General features: G+C 42.7%; 1 protein-coding gene across 3 annotated transcripts; it reads left to right on the forward strand.

Moving 5' to 3' along the window:
• Positions 1 to 5,840: 5,840 nt before the first annotated feature.
• Positions 5,841 to 13,805, forward strand: LOC123376272 (neuropeptide Y receptor type 6-like). Of its 3 annotated transcripts, XR_006581737.1 has the most exons (5): positions 5,841 to 6,092; positions 8,668 to 8,754; positions 9,274 to 9,413; positions 10,001 to 11,457; positions 13,067 to 13,805. XR_006581737.1 is itself a non-coding variant. In XM_045028171.1 (4 exons), the coding sequence occupies exon 4, from the start codon at positions 10,187 to 10,189 to the stop codon at positions 11,309 to 11,311; it is 1,125 nt and encodes a 374-aa protein (XP_044884106.1). In that variant the 5' UTR covers positions 5,841 to 6,092; positions 8,668 to 8,754; positions 9,274 to 9,413; positions 10,001 to 10,186; the 3' UTR covers positions 11,312 to 13,795. The 3 variants fall into 3 exon arrangements, 2 of the variants coding, with proteins under 2 accessions (XP_044884106.1, XP_044884108.1); XM_045028171.1 differs by having other exon boundaries at positions 10,001 to 13,795; XM_045028173.1 differs by lacking the exon at positions 9,274 to 9,413 and having other exon boundaries at positions 10,001 to 13,795.
• Positions 13,806 to 23,187: the final 9,382 nt, after the last annotated feature.

The raw sequence follows: 23,187 nt of genomic DNA on the forward strand, positions 1-23,187 counted from the left end.
TAAAGTTATCAGCACTGAAATAATTATCAATGTTGACATTTAAATGCCATCATTAGGCTTCAAAGCTAACATTACTATGGTTGGATGGCACCAACTCACCCCTTTCTCAAAGCTGTTGTTTCTGCAACCTCAGTATGTCAGTGACATTTGGAAGGTTTTCTTCAAAACTATAAGGACTAGAATATTAGGGCTAGTTCCTCAGCTCCAGATCAAGTTGCTTTGTGCTGCCTTAGCAGAACATGCTACCACCTTAGCAGCACAAAGCACCCTGAAAGCTTCCCATGAGGGTCTTCTGAGGATTGGAAAACATAGTCCCAACTATAAATACAAACTGATGGGGTATACATTATCGGTTACCACTCAAGAAAGAGATCTTGGAGTCCTTGTGGATAGTCCTCTGAAAACATCTGCTCAATGTGCAGCGGCAGTCAGAAAAGCTAACAGAATGTTAGGAACCAACAGCGAAGAAGTAGGTAGTAAGACAGAAAATATCATAATGCCACTACATAAATCCATGGTATGCCCACACCTGGAATACTGAATACAATTCTGGTTGCCCCATTTCAAAAAAGATATATTAGAATTGGAAAAGGGCAACAAAAACAATTAGGGTTGTGGAACAGCTTCCATATGAGAAGAGATTAAAAAGACTGGGACTGTTTTCAGCTTAGAAAAGAGACAACAAATGGGGGAATATGATAGAGATAATTAAAATCATGACTGGCATTGAGAGAGTGAATATGGAAGTATTATTTACCTTTCGCATAATACAAGAACCAGGGGTCACCCAATTAAGTTGATAGGCAGCAGGCTTAAAATTCACATAAGGAAGTACTTCACACAATGCACAGTCCATCTGTGGAACTTGTTGCCAGGGGATGATGTGAAGGCCAAAATTATAACTGGGTTCAAAAAAGAATTAGATTTATTCATGGAGGATAGGTCCATCAATGGCTATTAGCCAAGATGGTCATGGATGCAACCCCATGCTCTGGGTATCCCTAAACCTCTGACTGCCAGAAGCTGTACTGGATGACAGGCGATGGATCACTCAATAATTGCCCTATTCTGTTCATTCCCTCTGAAGCATCTGTCACTGGTCACTTTTGCAAAACTGGACCTAAGACCTACTGGGCTAAGTCGACCATTGGTCAGATCCAGTATGGCCTTTCTTATGTTCTTATTACCCTTACCACAAGTTAAGAGAATCCTTGAGTAATGAAGGGCTGGCATCGTAGTGGTATGATTGGAGAGGGAGGGCGGATACCCAGGGTGGGTGAGACCTTGGGAAGATAGCATGGCATTCTACCAGACTCTCAATGTGTACAGTCCCTATGGGACCACTGATGTTGGCATAACTTGCTCTAAATTATGCTCGGGGGCCTTTTGGCCTACCCAGGTTATCCACAATTTTGAGTTTTGCCTGAGGAAGAACTTCAGGTCTGGACCCAGTGTCAGTGCTAGTTGCACTCTGCGTTTCTCAGCTGCAAATCTCTCTTTATGTACTTTTCTATTTACATTAAAAGCTTCTTACTGTTTTGTATGATGTCGTTGCTTTTTTTCCATCTAGTCCTAGGCCACATCTATGTATTGTTCTGCAGACGCTCCGTAGGGCATATTTTTGTCTTGCCTTTATATGACTGACATTTATTTTTATTTAAAAACAGCAGGACCAATCTTGCTCACCCTAGAGAGGCAAGGCCACCAGAGAGAGAGTGTTCCATCTACTTTAGTTTATCTTCCCATGTCTTCTTGAAGTGTTATAGATGATAGTTTTCATTAGTAAGAAATATTCCAGCTCTTTCATAGACATTCACAAGACACTGGCAAAATCTCAGTTACACTGGTGTAAATTCAAAGTAACTCCCTTCATCATGAAGAATCGGAAACTATATACATACATTACTGAATTGCAGCTTTCACAGCTATGTGGGAGAGGCAATTTTAACCAATACCCTAGGGCAGGGGTGGGCAAATGTTTTTGCCGAGGGCCACATCGAGGTTACAAAACTGTATGGTGGGCCAGGTAGGGAAGGCTGCGCCTCCCCAAACAGCCTGCTCCCCGCCCCCTATCCACCCCCTGACTGCCCCCCTCGGAACTCCCGACCCATCCAACCCCCCAGCTCATTGTCCCCTGACCGCCCCCTCCCAGAACCCCACTCCCTATCCAACCCCCCCGCTCCCTGTCCCTTGACTGCCCCAACCCCTATCCACACCCCCATCCCGACAGGCCCCCCACCAAATCCCACACCTATCTGACTGCCCTTGCTACCCGTCCCCTGACCATCCCCCATCCAACTGCCCCCTGCTCCCTGTCCCCTGACTATCCCCCGGAACCCCATCCCCGTATCCAACCCCCCCTCCTGCTCCCTGCCCCCCGCCCCCTTACCATGCCGCTCAGAGCAGCAGGAACTTGCAGCCACGCGGCCCGGCCGGAGCCAGCCATGCCACCCAGAGCGCTGGCGGCACAGCGAGCTGAAGCTGCGGGGGAGAGGGGACAGCAGGGGAGGGGCCAGGGACTAGCCTCCCCCGGCCAGGAGCTCAGGGGCCGGGCAGTTTGGTCCCATGGGCCGGATGTGGCCCACGGGCCATAGTTTGCCCACCTCTGCCTTAGGGCAAACCCCCTTACTCTCATGAAAAAAGCCATGGGATCTTTAGTGTCTGCAGAGAGGACACTGGGCCTCAGTGGCTCCACTGGGAGTGGAAGGTGCTTTGAACCTTGCTAGAATCAGGTCTTTGGTTTTTAGGGTCCCATCTGAATTTCAAATTTATGCACAGCTGCAACCCCCAGAATTCCTCAAACTCCTCAAAATAGTGAAAGAGAGTCAGTAGAGTCATATGACAAGAAAATTCTCCTTGAATCTCTGATGAACGGTTTTACTTTTAGATAGTTTGGCAAAATCAAAGGCCCTCCAAAAAAGTGGAGGTATAGTCACCTACCCTCTTGGATGTGGTAGTGACTGGGGATCCTGGCCTGTAAATGAACAAAGAAATGCTTCTATAAATCATGTCACAGCATCACCTAATGGACCTCATTGGTTGCCAATATAACGCCACTCCCTGAAGCACAGTTACTTCACCTTCCAGGCTGGTATAATATATGATGTGACCTTTAGAGAGCAGTCCTGGGGTCAGGGTAACTTCAGGGGAAGTTGGAACACAGGAGCAATACTGGGGAAGGACACACAGAGATGATGTTGGGAAGTGGGAGAACTGGGGCACAGAAGCAGAGGAGGGTGCTGGCAATTCTAGGGAGTCATCAATGAAGAGAGGGATACTCCAGAGGAGGGGTAGGGAGAAGGATACAAATCATATCCACAGATAAATAGATATTTTGGATCCAAGCAAGCATCAAGCTGTCATTGACCAGAAGCCCATTGTGTTAGGTGCCATACAAACACAGAACAAATAGATAGCCCCCACCCCAAAGATCTTACAGTCTAGTTAGCAGAGCGCCTCTTGACTTTATTCAGAGTCCTGCACATGGGGCTTCCAAGATTGGACCTAATGTCAGAAGTACTTCTGTGGAGATGTGATTAAGAATCAAATAGTGATGACTGGGATTTTTTCTTTACATTTGGGACAGGGACCTCTTATTAGCCTCCCCCCCCATAAACACCCCTCACCGAATTCCTACTATTTCATAGACTCATAGACTTTAAGGTCAGAAGAGACCATTATGATCATCTAGTCTGACCTCCTGCACAATGCAGGCCACACAATCTCACCCATCCACTTCTATAACAAAACTCTAACCTATGTCTGAATTACTGAAGTCCTCAAATTGTGGTTTGAAGACCTCAAGCTGCAGAGAATCCTCCAGCAAGTGACCCATGCCCCATGCTGCAGAGGAAGGCGAAAAACCTCCAGGGCCTCTGCCAATCTGCCCTGGAGGAAAATTCCTTCCTGACCCCAAATATGGCGATCAGTTAAATCCTGAGCATGTGGGCAAGACTCACCAGCCAGCATCCTGAGCTATAAGACCACCCCTTGAGCTGCTGGGGTCCTCCAGAGGTAGAGTTCCTACATCCAACATCTACAATCAGTCCTGCTTAGCATGTCTAACCTGCAATAGGATGTTAATTATTTGTTATCAGATTACAGAGATTAAATTTGTTTACTAATATAGATGTAGTCTTTCCTTCCATGAAGTTATCAATCTGCCTCTACCTGCTGCAAAAGACTGTTTGCCATAATTTTTATTTAGCAATTAAAAGTAGCATGAAAATTCGTATAAAGTAAATATAATTCTGCTATTCATTAACCTATTTTGCAAACACAGATACTACACAATTTGGCTGAAAACAATAGACCTTGATCCCTCTATTCCTGGCCATATACCCCATTTACACTATCCCTAGGGAGTTGCGCAAAGAGATCACCAGCAACTATATCTTTGAAATTCTGGGACTTACATTAATCTTATTTATACCAGTTAACATCAAGATTAAATCCAATTAGATTGATAGAATTACACCAATATAAAACCAGTGTGAGATTAGAATCAGCCCCCATATTTTTCATTCTTTCTACAGGAGGCTATGCAAATCCAGAGATTCAGTAAGACTGGAGTACCCATTTGGATAAGAACTATCCCAAACCTTTGTCCAAAACTTAAATTGAATGGAATTGAAACAGTTGTTGAATGTTTACTAACTTATTTTCTTTGTTGTTGCTAGTTTTATATATCTATTTAAGAATTTTTATGATCTATAGTTAATGCTCCATTTCTGTGTTCTGTTCCATTTCTTGGGTTTAACTGGGAACAGATGCAAAAATTCCAAAATACATTAAGAAAGCTAGTTTCAGAGTATTTCTGACCTGATCAAAACCGTAAATGCTAGCAATCCTTCAGGAAAATTTATCCTCACAATATAACAAAACAAAATCTGTGCTAAAAACTCAGACTATTACTCTCCACTATAATGCAGCATAGACACAGCCTCATCATTTCTCTCCCTCATTCTGAAAATTCTACTGCTTTTCAATGATCACATTCTGTGAGGTTTTTAAAATATCGACCTCCCGCCTTTTCTCCCAAAAGTTTTGCTCGCTACTTTCCCTTTCTCCAGCTTAACAGGAAACCTTCATCTGCTCTGCCTGCGGCTTTCCCCACACAAACACCCACTAGTTCTGGACTAATTTTCCCTCTTGTCACCACCTCCCCAGAACTGAAAACCCCAAGATGACACAGCATTGGAGATGGGGGCATTGGGGAGCAGAGGAATATGAGGAAGAAATTCACCGAAAAATGAAAAACTCAATGTCCCTGCACCACTCCCTGAGCCAACAAGTTCCTTCCTTGTCACCTCCAATTCTAAATAGTTAATAAATAAAATTTAATAAAAGCTTTATTAAAGAAATGACTGTATATGTTTTTAAATTGTAAAATAACAGTAATGACCATGAATCCTATTTCTTCCCAAGCTTGCATAATGGGCTATGGTTTGATCTTGAGGAAATTTTTACAGCACAGGTATAAAATACCTAAAATAGAGGGTATTTATAATGGAAAAATCACAGTCTTAATTATAGTAGGGCAAATAATGTCACTTCAACAGACCATGTATTCTCCTTCTAAGCAGTCTACTGTATGGCTGTATTTTCATTCCCCCTTGGGGGAAAAGCAATAAGCCATCTGCAAATATTTACCCGTGTGAAATCCAACTGAGAGTCTTAAGAAAACATTTGTACTATAGAACAGATAAGGTAATTGAAAACAAGATTTCAAGATAATGCTTGAAAAAACGGAGAAAGAAAATATCATCCCCATGGCTACTGGTCCTCTCTCCTCCCTGCTTTCTCCTCATTGGTGTTTCCTTCTTCTTAGATTCCAGAGCTTGTTTTATTTCTCAGCAGCCTTTCCACAGTGAGGTGGCTTCAATTCCCCATTGGAAATCTGAATGAAGCTGCAGTTTGCTCAGGAAGGAAAGAAAGAAAAGTTTAGCTGTGGCTTTAGCAGCAGACAGACGCACTTCTGATTTCTTCAGGCACAAAGAAGATGTGTTTGCTGATGTTATACTTCACCTGAAAAGGAAAAGAAAATCCGTTACAGACAGAAGACTGGAAATATGACTTGAATTTTCCAACAGGTAAGAAGTCAGTGCATTCGTGAACCTGCTGAATGGCAAAAATACCAAACCATCTGAAGGGGAAATATGTATTTCAAAGTATTATTTTATTCCCCATTTCTTAAATTTAAGGATGACAGGGCAACTTTTGGAAGCTTTTACATTTGTAACGCTTTCAAGTTTAAATCAGAGATTTTTTTACTGCAACTTTTCCTAATCACTTTGGAGGGAAATATCCAACTTTGGCCTAATTCACAGCAAACTCAAACAGGGGTGTGTGTGTGCTTATTTTTGTTATTCTTATTTTATGTTCAGACTAGACTTTTAACTTTCATTTGTTTCTGGATGCTTCAAGCATGTTTCTGCAACAACGAAGGAACAGGGTAAATGGCTTATCATTTGGGATACTATTAAACCTTCTGTGTCTGTTTATGGTGATGAATCTTTTTTAAAATGGGTATTGTAGCATGAGAAGTATGTGTCTCAGTATTACAGAGATTAGTTTGCTTAGTAAATATTTAAAGGGAAAAAAAAGAATTTTACATCCAACCTAAGTCTCAATTCAATGATGCAAAAGATTATGTTAACATTGATGGTTAGTTCAAAAATGTTGTTCAATAGAATTAATACATGCTGCACAGCATGGCGGTGTAGGTTGTTTTTCTAAGGCATCATTTGCTAGAGATTATGTATTTTTCCAACTGTCGAAAGAAGAGGGGTGGAATTACCTTATTGCTGAGGAAATGTTTAAAATTACCTTTTATTACGACATATATGCTAAAATACACTTTTATTAACCCACATTACCAAGCAACCCAGTAACAATTTCCAGTTATCAGGAATGAAGCTTTTTTCCTGGAACAATGACAAAATACAACCAGTGTTCAAAGAGTTAATGAACTGCAACTGCCCACATTACAAGGTCATTAAAAGGACATGCCTTGAAGGTAGAAGGTGCCAAGGGAGTCCCAGAATCCACACTGAACACAGCAGGAGGACATTCGGCACTTGTTGATACATAATCATTGGCATTTAATTAGTGATCATTAGATTATATTGTGAAATAGTGGATAAATAAGTAAACATAATAAATAATGCATAAAACACCACAAAGCTGGCTCAGCCTTATCTCCTGGTGGGCCCACACAGCCTCCACTGCTAAAGTAAGAGAGGCAGCAGAGCAGGGCTTGTTTGTGGTGGTGCATGGATCCTAAATAGATAGGCTCCCTCTGCACCCTATTTGCAAAGAGGCAGGGCCCAGACCTGGGGTCAGACAGTGCGAGTGGTCAGTGCAAGGAGCAGAGGCCAGAGATCCAGAGGATCATCTCATGGACAACAATCCATCCATACAGCCAGACCCTGGGTCTGTGACCTGCACACACCCTAACACTGGCAGCGAGACTCTTTGGAAGACAGGACCAAGCTAATGCACTAAGATAGCAGAGTGGATGTTGTGGGTTGGGCTGTCAAGCCCAGGGGCCAGGTGGGCTTGAGAGTCCGAGCCACAATGTCCATGTTGCTGATTTTAGTGCACTAGCACGAGCCTGTCTCCCCAGACTGGGACGCTCACTCCTTGCTGCTGTGTGGACATCTCCATGGTTGCACAGTACGCCTACTGGCTAGCTTTGCTTTCCAGCACACATACCCCTGTGTGTGTGTGTGAAAACTCCAATGGGGCAATTACTGCTACTTAGAGCAACCGCTATTTATAGTGGACCCCAGGGGAATATGCTTAATTTAGCGCCTGTTCTCCAACTTCTTGCTTCTCCAACTAGCCACATCACCTGTTTACATGGGGCCCAATCCTGGAAGCTGCCAAACACCTTCAGTTCTCACTGAAATCACTGAAAATGGAGGGCACGTTGGGAGTCTTGAGAGAGCTGCCCTTGCATATGCACTCACAGAGGTGACTTCTTGGGATGATCATGCTGTCATGTGGCTATCTTTCCTCACTGGTTGCGGGGGTGCACGTAAAGGACCATGGAGGCTATTTCAGCCATTGGGTTGCATTAGCTTCTCCTTCTCCACTCCCTCATACAATCGTACAGCTCCAGGCCAGAGCTTAGTATTATTCCCTTAGCACAGACTTCTACACTCACCTTTGGATCAGCAAGGCCATACAAACCCACATAGTACAGTCATAATGCCATCCCTCATTCCATCCAGCCTGCACTAGACCTTTCTTTTTATTGGGATTCGAGTGATTTATCCCTACTTGTGACAGACCTTTCCCAAGCTTCTAGACTCGGTTGCCTGATCTGAAATGGCAGGACTCATTTCAAACAGAGGTATGTGAAGAAAGCAATCCAAGCTAGAATTCCGCCCCTAAAATTCTACAGGCAGCTGTAAACCTGGGAATCCTACGGGTCTTGGCATTATATCACCTCGGTACAATACCCAGCTCAGCCACAGACTTGTATGATCTAATGCAAGCCACTGAATATCCCTGTGTCTTGGTGACCTAATAAATATAATGACCTAATAGAGCATTTTACAAAAGTGGGGTATGTAAATGAAAGTGTTTGTTGTAAGGAGTTTTCTTCTATTTGTTTTCTCTTAAAAATTATACTGCTTCCTCTTCCTGGCTTTTTCTCAGGGCTATCACAGTGTAATGTTTACTGCTACAGATGCAGAATGGCTGCTTCGAGCTTATTTCCCTATGCCTCCCACCAAAGGGACTAAGGTGAGTCAAATCTGTGTTGTTTCAAGGGCTGTAAATGTACCGAGAGGTTGTGACAAGTATAGTCTTTAAGAACTGAAAGATGGGCAAGCAGCCATTCTATGTGGTACTTTTTCTTTCTCGGGTTTCTGCCCAGAAATTCACTGAGCTTTGGCTTTGAGTTCAGCTCCTCTAACTAGTCTCTAACTCTCAATCCATAGATTCATTAATGCTGAACCTGATCTCTCATTTGCACCTGTTTTACAACAGTGTAAGTCAATTGATGTCAACAGTTTTACACATACACATGTATAAATCAGGAGTAAGAAAGAGGAGAATCTGGTCTTTGTTTTTATAGACCAGACACTGCATTTAGCTACAGTAAGATTCCTTTGTACTGTTTAACAAACTAGTGCAAATATTAAAGCATGCATCTATGGAAAGGAAGGAAAGAACCTGAGGCTAGCACTCTGTGAAGATACTGCTGTATATGTGAAAGATGCTGCCTCCATCTGGTCCATATTCATCTCTGCTTATATTTAGGGCCAAATGGAGGTGGTCTCTTTGACATCGATACAGGTAGAAAAAGGCATCCAGGATGGAAATCCAGTACACAACCATTGCACCCTGCTCCTGTATTCCCCCCGGACCCATGATGTTCATATTCTACAGACCTCATAAAGGTAGTGTTCTAGGACAGGACATTGCATGGGGTGGTTAATCTAATATGCTTTACCAGATACATTCCCTCTCTTCCCCTCCCCCGCCTTTTTTTTTTTTTAAAGATTACTTCTGCATAACAACAGAGCATTGTGCATGAAGTCACAGGCAGACTTCGGCATATTATAGCATTGCTTAGTAATTTTTGGGAAATTGGTGCCAGGCCTGAATTTGGCCCTTTGATGGCAGAAGCATTGTTCTTTATTTTCCTGATAATCAAAAATGACTGAACCATTTTTGGTCAAACTTTCCAAAAATATACACCTTTGGGCAGAGACTGACCCTGCAATATTTTATCCTGAAAGTGAAACTAAAAAAAAAAAAAAAAAAAAAGAGTGTTTGAATGAGAACTGTTATGAAACCTTAAATAGAGTGGTCATTGCTGTTTCTACTATAATATGCTGCAATCACTGAATTGTGTGAAGAGAGCTATTGATTCTCTGTAATCGTGAGTGCAGAACCTCAAAAAGGCAGACTCAAGCCACTTGTGTCAATCTCTTTGATTTATAGGTTTAAACACTAATGTTTTACCATTTGCTTTTGTTTTCAGGATTCTTCAATGCTGTAAGTACTAGTATCAGATCTGCTCAAACAGAGCATCATGAAGAACAAGCATAAAGATTGAATCCTATTAATCATGGGCTTGGGAAGCTCCAAGCACAACATCTTCTAAATAATTAGGGCCAAAAAATAGGCTTTGCATACTAAATTATGTCCATGGTTTTAGGATTCCTTTATGATGGAGAAACCCACTCAGCATCCTAGTGAGGGTTTGTTTAATCGAACTGTTGCAAACAGCAGCAACTCACCGTTTTCACACTTTGATTCATGTCAGCCTTCTTTCCCTGCAGTCTTCTTGCTCATCACGGCTTATACTGTCGTTACAATAGTGGGGCTTTTTGGAAACCTTTGCCTGATTGTTATAATAAAAAGACAGAAAGAAGCTCAAAATGTTACAAATATTCTGATTGCCAATCTCTCCTTATCCGATGTCTTGATATGCATCATGTGCATTCCTGTCACAGTTGCATACACGTTGATGGACTATTGGATATTTGGCGAGGCTATGTGTAAAATCAGCTCTTTTGTACAAAGTATGTCTGTCACAGTCTCCATATTCTCACTTGTATTAATTGCTGTCGAGAGACACCAGCTAATAGTGAACCCACGTGGCTGGAAGCCGAATATGTCACATGCTTACTGGGGAATTATCTTCATCTGGGGGGTTTCCCTTATCATATCCATTCCTTTTTTTATATTCCACCAACTATCTGATGAACCCTTTAAGAATCTCTCTTACCACAGCGATTTCTACACGAACAAAGTTGTTTGCATTGAGGCATGGCCATCAGTGGCAGAGCGACTGGTCTTTACCACCAGTCTGCTGGTTTTCCAGTATTGCTTCCCACTGGGCTTTATTTTTATCTGCTATCTCAAGATATTTGTATGTCTCCGGCGGAGACACGGTAAGGTGGATGGGATGAGGGAGAATGAGAGCAGACTAAATGAGAGCAAGAGGATTAATATGATGCTCATTTCAATTGTCGTGACCTTTGCAGCTTGCTGGTTGCCGCTAAACATTTTTAATGTCGTTTTTGACTGGAACTATGAGGCCCTGATGAACTGCCACCATAACTTAGTGTTCACATTGTGCCACCTGGTAGCCATGCTCTCGACATGTATCAATCCTATCTTTTATGGATTTCTCAACAAGAATTTCCAGAAGGATTTAATAGTGTTAATTCACCACTGCAGATGCTTCACATCTCAGGAGGAATATGAGAACATCGCCCTTTCAACCCTGAACACTGATGTATCCAAGGGGTCCTTGAAATTAAATAATGCCCCTGTGAATAGCTAAAATAATCCAGCATGACAGTCTCCAAAACTCTGTATTTATTGTGAATTTACTGATTCTGGTTGATTCTTTCGTAGGATTATAAAAGGTCTGGAGTTGTTCCCACTAATGCCAGAGGGAGTCTTTGCCGTTTAGTTCGGTGGGAACAGGTAAACTTATTGTGTAAACTGTTCCTTCTACATAACATTATTGTTTATTAATTCTTGTAAATCACCCCCCAGAAATCCTTTACAGTCAACACTATGAAATACCAGCAGTATTAGCGTATCATTTTTAAGCACATGATTTCACTATCAATGACTGCCTCCCTCAGAAATTTTCCAGCTCAGTGATACATGAGACATTCCCTGGGTAAAATGCTCTCTTCTGCTTCCCCAGGATAATCCATCCATTCCAAAGTGCCCCCAAATCCACCAATCCCTCCTCTGCCCTGCCCTCTAGCCTTGTGCCTCTCGACCCCACCGTGTTTTCCCTGCACCTCATAGAGGCTACTTCAGATGGCCCATCTACATGGGAGCTGTCCCTCACAACAGTGGTAGGTGCAGCCCCTGTTGGTAGCAGTAGTGGCAGGCAGGATGTCCTGCAGCTTCTGGCTAGGAGTGGCTGGTCCAGTAGGGAGCAGGTCCCCCTGCTGGATGACAGTTTGGGGAAGGGGTTCCCTTTTGGTGTTTGATGCAAGTGGTCTACCCTAATTAATGGGGAGGGTTGGGTTTCATGGCTGATGTATGCATGGGTAGAGATGGCAAATTAGAACCAGATATCCCAGGCTGCTGGACTGGGAGCTAGGTCAGGTGATGGGATTTCTCTGGGTAGAAATGGCAGATCAGGGACAAGGTGGGAAGGAACCCAGATTTTCAGATTCAGATCTGGGGCTGGGCAGGCAGGCATTGCGAGGTGAGGTGGGGAGGCAGCCCGCAGCAGCCGCAGGACTTCCACTCAGTACAGCAACGGCTTGGCCTGCCTCTTCTCCTTTCCTCCTTGTGCAATTCTGAAGCAGCAGCCAGGACTGGGAGTGCAGGCATTACGTGGTGTGTGCTCCATTGGCTCTGAGCAATGCGTGTGGGGGGAGAAACAGGAGAGGAGCTCCCATTGGAGCAGATCCCACAGCACTGGTGGATGCACCCGCCACAAGATGGCTGTCAGAGGCTGCAGCCGCCAGCACAGTCCTAGTGCTGAAAACACTGACAATCAGAGATGGCCTTAGCATTTTCAAGTTCTGTTCCACACAGGCTCTTATACCACTCTCATCACTGAGTGTGAGAGCCTTCCATTCGTGCTTTAGTCAATGTGACTACACGTCTCTCTAAGTTGGCCTGTGAAACAATTTTTAGTTATCCCTCCATCCACCAGTACTTGACTCCTGTATCTTGTTATTACAGCAGTGTGGGCACAGATGGAGCAATGGTTTTCTGAAGGGTTAGGAAGATCATTCTTTAGGAATATGTCCTTAACTCACTTATTTTACGTAAAAGGAGAGTCTGGGGGAAGCTTCGTTAGGGTCTCTCAACCCTTTCTCTGCTTCTCGCTTTCAGCCCTAGCAAGTACTTTCCTTTGTTTTATACCCACTTGTGCTGGTTTGCAGTTTCCAGACTTTGTTCACAATTAAAAGAGCTAGAGACATAATTTTTGTTTTTAAATGAAAGTTGAGATGGGCCCCAAATGAGCCCCTACAAGTGCCATCCAGCTCACCAGTATTCAAGATGAAAAATGCATATAGCATTTCTCTTATTTGTATTGTATTCTCCTCTCTTTCTCCAGCACAAACTGTAGGCGTCTGTTATAAACACCACTGCTTCTGAAAACAGGATCTTTAGAACAGCTATTATCAAACCGACTATGAATTCATAATTACTCATTGGCTTCAGCTACTTATACAGATGAAAACATGTTTGCCTTTGGATAGAAAATTTGTTTTGTGCTTTAGTTTCAGAAATATCCTCCCCCATCCCTTATGTTAGTAAGCAATAATGCACAAAAGGCGCCTGGGTAAGAGAGGGTATTTTTTGTTTGCCATGTATATCCTGTTCAGACTGGCTTTTGCTACAGTGCAGCGCATGGAAGACTAAAGCTGTAAAATTAATGTTTTTTAATTAAAGCATACTGTTAATTGTTTAAAAAGTTAAGACATACTGAATATACTCTCTATCCACTTTTATGGTTCCATCACAGACTCAATTAGGAATGTCCGAGTGGCAATAATTAGAGAGTTTAAATGGGGACAGCTAAAATGCTTAAGACTAATATGCACCAGCACATTTCTCCATTTTCCTTTTCCTGTTTGGATTATTTTTGTATAACTTTCCCTACCGCTCTGACTAGTTAGCACAGATATGTGTGTGTCAGAAAAAGCTCTCTTTCTCATTGATCAATTCTCTCTAAGTACAGTGACATCTAAATGCTACATATATTACCTCAATCTCTCAATGGCAACTGATTGTGATGTCATAAACACAGAATTAGGTTTCACAGCAGGATGTACCTGAGAGTGACTTTTTTTTATCTCAAATTAAAAAAAAAATTGAGAGATTTCCAGACTTATCTTGACCCAGCTGTCACCAGGCATATTTATGCCTTTGTCACTTTCTAGACTGACTACGGTTATTTACTATAATTTAGACAGTCTGAACACCATTAAACTCCAGTTATTCTAAGACTGACAGTCTTAATTACTGTACTAATTCAAAAAGCATCACCCTCATTTTTAGTCACAGAAGAGAAGTTCATAATTTTCAAAACAATTTTTTTAAAACGTCCCAAACTACTACGTGACTTTCATGATTCTGGCTTGACATGGCTAATAATCTGATCTTTTATTCACCTATATGCCAGTTCACATTTTAAGTCCTCATGAACAGGGATATTAAGTTTCTCCAGCTATAGACTGAAGATTGTAAAGGACAGAGCGTTTCAGGGTTCAGCGTGTCCCAGGGCAAAAAGTGTGAATACAAATTCCAAAACAGCTTAAGTACAGTTTGGTTCCCTGAAGACTTGCAGATTATCTGAGGTATGTCTACCCTGGCCCTATCTGAGGGTCTATCTACACTAGAAATGCTACAGCTGTGCTATTGTAGTGTAGACACTCACTACAATGACGGAAGGGGTTCTTCCATCACTATAGTAAATCCACTTCTTCAAGAGATTCTTCCATTGACCTAGTGGCTACATTGGGGTTTAGGTTGGCTTAACTAGGTATCTCAGGGGTGTGATGCAGCTAGGTCAACCTAACCTTCTCGTGTAGACCAGCCCTGAGTTCTGTAGACTAGAGCACAATGTGTCTTATAAAGCATCTTTTAAAGTGGCTCATGAAAGCTCTTGGAATACCGTATGCATTTTACAAATCCACATGGGCAGTAGGAGCTCTGCCTGAGCTAAGAGTGCAGGACTGGGCCCTATATTGTTGTAACCATTAATTCTTCTCTGATAACAGTAGGCATTTAAATATGGTTTAATAACTAAGGATGTTTCTACACTTAAAAACACTACAGCAGCACGGGGACAGCGCGAGTGCAGATATTTAGTATAGCGGCAGGAGGGATTCTCCCATTGCTGTAGGTAATTCACCTCCCCAAGAGGCAGTAGCAGCTAGGACGATGGAAGACTCGAGCTGTCTACACCAGGGGGTAGGTCGACTTACCTACGTCTCTCAAGGATGTGGATTTTTCACATCCCAAGAGACATGTAGCTATGTCAATATAAAGTTTCAGTATAGACTAGCCCTAAGTTTTAGAAGTTGCCAAATAACCTTTAGCTATTTCAATACTGACATAAACATGCCTTGTGAGTGGCTTAATTCCTAAAACCATAACTATTTATCATGGTGTCCGGCTTCAGTGAAAAGAATTTACATCCAGATTGTAACATGCTCCCTAGTGTATACACCTCTACCCCACTATAACGCGACCCGATATAACATGGGTTCGCATATAGTGTAGTAGCAGCGGGGCTCCGGCGGCGCTTTAAAAGGTCGAGGGCTCCAGCTGCTGCCGGGAGCCCAGGGGCCTTTAAATCACCGCTGGAGCCCTGCTGCTGCTATCCTGATATAATGGCATTTCACCTATAATGCGGTAGGATTTTTGCCTCCCAACGGCTGCGTTATATCAGGGTAGAGGTGTATTGTACTGTGAACGTGACCTGTAGTCTATCATTTACTATGTACTATAGTGGGACTGGGACCTAGCTGAGACTTCTCAGTACTGCTAAAACACAAATGTTAACTGCTATTAATAATACTTAACACTCAAGACCACCTTTTTGAAGGTAACTTAGTGTCTTTGTAACAATTTGCAAGAATGGTGTGATTCCTGATTCACTCTGAGCAGGAAGGAGACCTGGTCTCAAATGTATTAGGCTTGATCCCACTGAGGTCAATGGCGCTGCTTTCATGAGTAAGTACTACTCACATGAGTAAAAGTTGCAGAATTAGAAACACAGTAATCAAAGACTTGAGTGACACATCTGGATAGAGTGGCTGTGCTATAATTAAAGCAGTGTACTAATTAATCAAGAATAATGTCTCTGAAGTAGGAAGTTAATTTTTAGGTTATTAGTCCATAACTGCGTATGTCAGTCCTGTGCATCAAAAGGAGCTAATGTACTTCCAAAGAAAGAAACTAAATAGTTAAGGACTAAGGGTGTGATCCACAAAGGTACTTCGGCACCCAAGCCCCATTTTTAGGCCGTTAAGTCCTGTTTTTAGATACCTCTGTGATCCACAAAACTCCCACTCATCTGCCACCTTATCTTGTAAATGCCTAAACTCACTTAGCACCTAGGTTTTTTCCTCTGGGGATGCTCACTGCGGATTCCCTCTAGGCATCCAGGTACTTATCTCCTGCCTCAGTATACAAAGTACTGCCTCATGATGGACATCCAGGTGCACATCTCCACCCCAAGCCCCAGAGTAATTCACAAACTAGGGAAGACAGGTGTTTGGCCACCTTAGTATTCAAGGACCCAATCTGGTAGGGGACCTGTGAGCATGCTTACCAGATCAGGCATGCTCAGTCGTGCTCATATGAAACAGCTGGGAGCAGGGGAAGTGGGGGAAGGACATCCCTTATAACTTCTAGTCTAGTGGATGGGTACTCACCCATGGTGTAGGAGATCCCTATTCAAGTCCTGAGGGGGAGAAGGGATTAGAACAGGAATCTGCCACCCCTCATCCACTCATTGTATAGGGAGCCTAAACACCTAACTCAGGCTTTGTGGGTCACACTGTTCCTGTGATTTTTCTAGGCACCAAGACATTCAGGGTTGCAACACCAAAGTCCCTTTGTGGAGGTCTCCCCAAAACTGTCTACATTTGAACTGGGTCTTGTTGAGGACATAGGCAAATTTCCCATTAACTTCAATGGGCCAGATCCTCAACTGGTGTAGATCACTGAGCTCCAGTTACTTTAATCAAGCCCTGTTGATTTACTCCAGCTCAGAGACTGGCCCAACCTGGCCCAGGAGTTTTGGCTGCATAAGGAGCACATGGTCAGACCCACATTCATTAATACTGCTGGACACATCAGGCCTAATCAAAGAAGCTAGTGTATATCCTGGGGGGCGGGGGGGAAGGTGGACCAGATTCTGCTGTCAGTTATAGAGGTGGAAATCTAGGGTAATTTCATCATCTCACTGAGCGATAAAGTAACTCTGTTATACCTGTGTAACTGACAGCAGACCCAGCCCAGGAACTTAACTTCTCTCAGAGATTCCAGGGCCAGCATAAAAAGCCACTTAGTGCTGTTGCAAAATCTGAAAAATCATTGGTCAGGCTACAAAAAAAAAAAAAAAAAAAATCAAAAAACTGCTAAAAACTAGATTGCCGAGGCTTGGTCTATCCACACCCCTGAGCCATGTAGATATACCGACCTATCCCCAATGTAGAGCGTGCTATGTGTAGAGAAGCTTTCCTGTCAACAGAGCTCCCACCTCTCAGGGAGGTGGAGTACCTATGTCAACAAGAGACGCTCTCCCATTGGCATAGACAGTGTCTTCACCAAACACTACAATGGCTCAGCAGCACCGGTGCAGCACTGTAAGTGTAGACAAGCCCCTAGTTAGTTTTCATTGTGGGACTGTCTACACTTGAAATGCCACAGCAGCACAGCTGCAGTGTAGACACTGCCTACACCGACAGGAGGGGTTCTCCCATCAGCATAGGTAATCCACCTTAAGAGGCGATAGCTAGGTTGATGGAAGAATTCTTCAGCAAACCTAGCACTGTCTACGCCTGGGATTAGGTCGGTTTAACTACAGCACTCAGCGCTGTGGATTTTTCACACCCCTGAGCAATGTAGCTATAACAAAGTAAGTTCTCCACGTAGACCAGGCCTGAGAGTCAATCCGTATCATGAGCATCTCCTGCATTCCTGGTCTACACTAAAAGGGTAGGTCAGCCCTGCCCTTAGGTTTTATTGTACTCTTCAGTGGCCTCATTTGAAAAAAACATTCATGTGCAGATACATTTGCATATGACAGACGCACTGGACCAGATTCTATCCACCTATCCTGGCCACTTCAACACCACTGGCAGTAAGTGGCTAGCTGAGAATTCCCCTGGTATGCAGAAGCTCTCAACTGGATTAATCTAGCATAGCTGGCTCATCTGACACCTGTTCCCCCTACTCTGGTACAGGGCCATGTTGGGGTTGAGTGGCACGCACTTGTGCTCTTCCAGTTTTTAATTGGCGTATGGTCCCTTGGGGATCAGAGCGCACTGGCATACGTTTTAGAACCACATAGAGGCTTCTCATTCATGGCAGGATCGGGACAGCTTGATCCTTAAGGAGCCATAACCAGCTCTTTCATGGCCCTCTTCTCTCCTGGACTGAGAAGATCTCACTGCTGGAGAGAATCTGGGCCTTTCAGAGTATAGCCATGTCTTAGGAGGGAAGAGGATCGTCCAAATATTTAATCTTCCCAGGATTTGCCTTCTGTTTTTTTTAAATTTAGCTATTCATTTATGCAAGAACACAATGTTCATCTTAGAAATAGCCCGTTTTCTGTCTGCCTATACAATGCACCTTTTGGAGCCACACGAGCAGCTACCACAGTTGCAGATGTAAGAAACTTTCTGTTATTACGGCTACACTTTCCATCTTCCTCCTCACCCCCTCCAAGGCCAACCAGCTGATCTTGACATAGTAGGGTGGACTAAAGCATTGAGAAGCAAACGGTGAGGGAGGGGGGCATTGGGAGGGAAGGTAAGGCTCTCTCACAAACTGGTCTGTGGAATAAGGCCCCAATCCTGCAGCAAACACTTGTATTCATGCTGAACTTTATTATGCTGACTGAGTAGGCCTGTGAGCAAGTGAGGGAGTGAGGGTGCAGCCCTGCAGGAGTCTTGAAGCCTGGAGCAGGCTTTGTACTTGAGCCAACCAGAGATACCTGGCACTGGGAAGAGGCTGGTATTAAGCAATTGATTCTTGATATAAGAGAGCCTGAAGCAGCCCCTGGGAGGGAGCAGCTGATGCTAGGAAGTCTGCTTGGGAGTCCATTCTGAGCAGGCTCAGAGTGGATGGCCTCCTAAGAGTGATGAAAGACTCTATGAAGGAAGCTTTTTTGCTCACCCAGGCTGTGCACAGGGTCCCCTGGACATGAGGAGTGCACAGGTGGCAACCAGCTTGTTTACAAGTCCCATTGTGGAACTCCTCAGGGTAGTAAAATTAAGCATGTACGTAAGTGCTTGTTGCAGGATCGGGGCCTAAGAGTTGAGAACCCCTATATATTTAAAGCTTTTCATGCTAGTGAGTGTGACAGATAAAAATGCCTAAATACTTCTGTTATAATACTGTGTGCTTAGAAATTTCTGTCTTTAATTAAACACAGCCCATTTTAATTTGACAAGTATTGCGTAACTTTGCCTTGTTCTCCTAAACAGCGGTTTCCTAGGAAGTTACGAACAAGACCATAAATGTCCTATTAATAGAGCTTTTTTATGCACAGTTCAGAGCTTGAAATACGCACAAAGGAAAGCCCTATATATTTTACAGTGATCTTCTTTGGCACTCAGTGGTTTAAATTCAGAGGTGACATAAATGATAGCGTAAGTTGTATGTCAGTGAGTTGGCAGAAGTTGGTGTCAATCACAGGAGCAGAAATGTACAGCTGGAGCAGAAAAAGCAATGAACGCATCTTTTTGCTACACATTCTGATATCCACTTCTTAGATTTTTTTTCTGGCACAAACCTACCTTGCCTCTTCATTTTGTAATTTATAATCACAGGCCCCTGTGCTGATTTACTGTGAATGGCGCTTTCTCTCTGGCCCAGAGGGAGTGCAAACAATATCATGCATGAATTAACCAGCAAAAGGCAATCGAGTATTGATACAGTCAGTCCCCTTCACCTCCCATTTTTTTTAATCATAGAAAAGATATTTCATTTATTAAAAACAAGTTTGAAGTACCTAGCAACCAAAGAGTGAACACATCCAATCTCCTTCCATGACGTAGCATCTATATTACCATTCACTGTGTGGTCCCTGAATCAAAGAAATCTGCAGCTGCTGAGGGCTGAATTATATCTGTGGTCTTTTTATTCTCGCTACATAGATAATACATTTGCTAGAGCATTTTGTTGGTATATCATGTCATTCTCATCAGAGCTAAATTAAGTAACCATTTTTGTCAAATCTTATCACACTTGCATAAAAAAATGCTCTTCATTACCCAGGTGGAAGCACTTTGAGCACTGAGATTGCTTCAAAATGCAATGTTAATAATAATTGTGCCTTGATTTCTTCACATTACTATTTCTTATGGCTTCATTTGGATGAAGTGTTGACAGTCAAACTCTGCTTTGAACGGATACATCTTCTATCCAGCTTTTGGGGGGCAGAGCACTATGTGTGGGTATGGTGTTTTAATAGATTTTGGGTCAAATAATCTCTAGATGAGCACATGTAACTTCACTAGCTCCAAAGAGCTGTGCCCATATGTGATATTACCTACATATTACACGCACCACCCTTATCTGGGGTCTGATTCAACTTCCAGTGAAGTCACTCAGAGCCTTTCTATTGGCTTTAATAGGAACTGGATCGGACATAGAAATTATTTACTTTGAATGCATAAGCAACACAGAACGATCTTTGGTGTAAATTAGTGTTGTGGTCATAACTGTGGCAATATGCAGTATATGGACACTGTTCAAATCCCACTTTATCACAATGACATGTCTCCACACTGGACAATACTGACCATAAAATATATTTGTATTATATTTGTACTGAGTGATGTACAAAGTTATACCAGTTTTGTGCACTAGAATGTTAAACTTTGTAATCCAATGTAACAGAGTATTTTGAGTTTCATCTGGGAGGTCGAAAACAGCACAAGAGAACCCGTGGCCTTTGCCACATGGCCTTTGCTTTCCCTGCATGAAGCAAGTAGGAATATTTGCAGTCCAGAGCTCTTGCTAAATGTGAGCAAAGTAGTTCCAGTGATGTTCAGCTTAAAAAAAAAATAAAAAGAAGAGGTGTCAACATTTTGTTAAGATATTCCAGTCACAAAGGCCACATTAGCACTGAGAGACAGAATGTCCATGTAGAGGGTATAAATATATTTCTCATGGCTCCTGGTCAGTTTGACTGTAAGTGTTTGTAACTTGAGTTAAACATTTGGAAAACACTGTCCACGGTAAGGACTCGGTGCTCTCAAACTGTAAGTGCAATTGGATATTGTCTGTAAAAATGTACATGTGCAAACGCAGTGTCATTTTAAACGTGTTACTGAAATGCTTTGAGTGACAGTTGTATATTGACTAATAAATGTTATGTCTGTATAAAAATCCATGTTGCCTGGCTGGTAAATATTATTCAGTTTAACTTTAATATTGTAGTACAATTAAACTCTTCTTGGAAACCAGTTTTGGATTTGATATATTCATGTTTCAGATGGTCTTGTTAGTCATCTTCCTTTGTTATCAATTATTTCCATTAGTGACAATGACTTTAAACTCATCTGAAAATTTCAGTGTTTTGAGAACTTATATCTAGAGATAAATGCCAATAGCAACAGAACTTAATGCTCCCTGGTGTGGACAATACTGAAGACAAAGGTTCCTGATGAATTCATACTCTCAGGGTAGAAGACCCTCCTTTGCTGCTGGAACATTGTAATTGGGGGCAAAGATCATTCATGCTTTTAGGATACTGTTCTCTTTGAGATATACCATGTACACTAAATATTGGATTCCCTTGTCTGGACCTTTTCTTTTTAAGCTCTGTTTTTATTTAGGAAGTTTGAACAGGTTTACAAATCCTTGCCATGTAAATATCAGAGACATTACAATAATCATTACAATAGCGAGTGATAGACACCAGGTCTTATTTTTAACAACAGAGCATCTGGTCAGCTGCTCAGGAAAATCTACCCACAGCACAAGTACTGGAAGTGCGCCTCTGAATACTGTGTTGCAGACTAATTATATTGACTTTTGGCACAGACTAATTATATTGACTTTTGGCACACATCGAGTTCCTAGTGTAGTCTCCAGTACTGTTTTAAATCATTGGTAACTCAATGGTGGGGAGAAGATATAACAGTTTGTCTTCTCCTGTTCACGGTGATAGGTGAATTTAGGGAGGATGGACACAGGGAGAGTGCAGAAAAGGAGGAAATGGGAACACAATAAGACTTGGTTTTGTTTGGCCTCTTTCTTAAAGGTGCAATTTCAAAATGACTTACAGAAGTATAGGATATATTATATGAATTACAGAAGATAATAGTGCAATAGAGAAACTGGACAAAATTCAGACACTATGTAAGCATGTGCTGCAGTGGTATTGCATCTGCTTAGCCCAGCTTTGACTCTAGCCCAGTGGCTAGTGAATAAATTAAAGCATTCAGTCATCAAGCCAACAATGGTGAGAAGTTAACTGAAATGGCTTTAGGAGCTAAGTAAAGATCTGAGTTAAGCAGAAAGAGCCAGTGCCAGGGAATAAAGTTCTTGGGGATAAGAACATAAGAACGGCTGTACCGGGTCAGACCCAAGGTCCATCTAGCCCAGTATCTGTCTATCGACAGTGGCCAGGTGCCCCAGAGGGAGTGAACCTAACAGGCAATGATCAAGTGATCTCTCCCCTGCCATGGAGAGTGGTTTGTTAGCCAAGACACTGTCCTGGGACTCAGAAGGCCTGAGATCAATTTCTAGTTCTGTCACAGACTTCCTCTGTGACCTTGGGTAATTCATTTAATCTCTCCATGCCTCAGTTTCCCCTCTATAAAACGATGAGGTTAACACATCCTCTCTGTTCTGTGTATTCCAATAACATGCTCTTCCGGGCAGGGACAGCATCTTCCTGTGTGCATGTGCAGTGCCTAGCACGACAGGGCCCTGATCTCAGTTACTGCTTCTAAGAGCTACTGTAATATAAATAATAATAATAACGGAGGGCTTTGTACTAAGGACGATTTCTCTCGGATGCATTCATTAATAGACCCTGTTTTCATCTAAGGCTCAACTAGGGAAATTTTGTTCCCTCCCCTAGGCCCATCATTGTGGTTAAGTGACATGAGATTTAACACAGTTCTTAATTATGACAGCAAACACTTGATTAGACTGAACTTCAAAAACCGGAAGGTGGGAGGGGGGAATGAAGACTCCTCTGAGAAAAGAGCACAGCGTATAGGAAGACTTTCAAGACTAAACTCTGCAAGCAGAAAGCACAAGGACAGCAGATGTTGTTCAACGCCACTTTATAGACTTGTCTGGTTGACACCTAAAACTTAGGTTGACATCGCTACATCGTTCCAGGGAGTGAAAGATTCACACACCAAGGGACGTCATTAACCAATCTAACCCCTGGTATAGACATCACTATGTCAATGTAAAAATTATTCTGTCAACCCACCTGGTGCCTCTTGATGGGGTGATTTACTACAGTGA

Source organism: Mauremys mutica, chromosome 8 (genome assembly GCF_020497125.1).
Source record: "Mauremys mutica isolate MM-2020 ecotype Southern chromosome 8, ASM2049712v1, whole genome shotgun sequence".
Classification (NCBI taxonomy): domain Eukaryota; kingdom Metazoa; phylum Chordata; order Testudines; family Geoemydidae; genus Mauremys; species Mauremys mutica.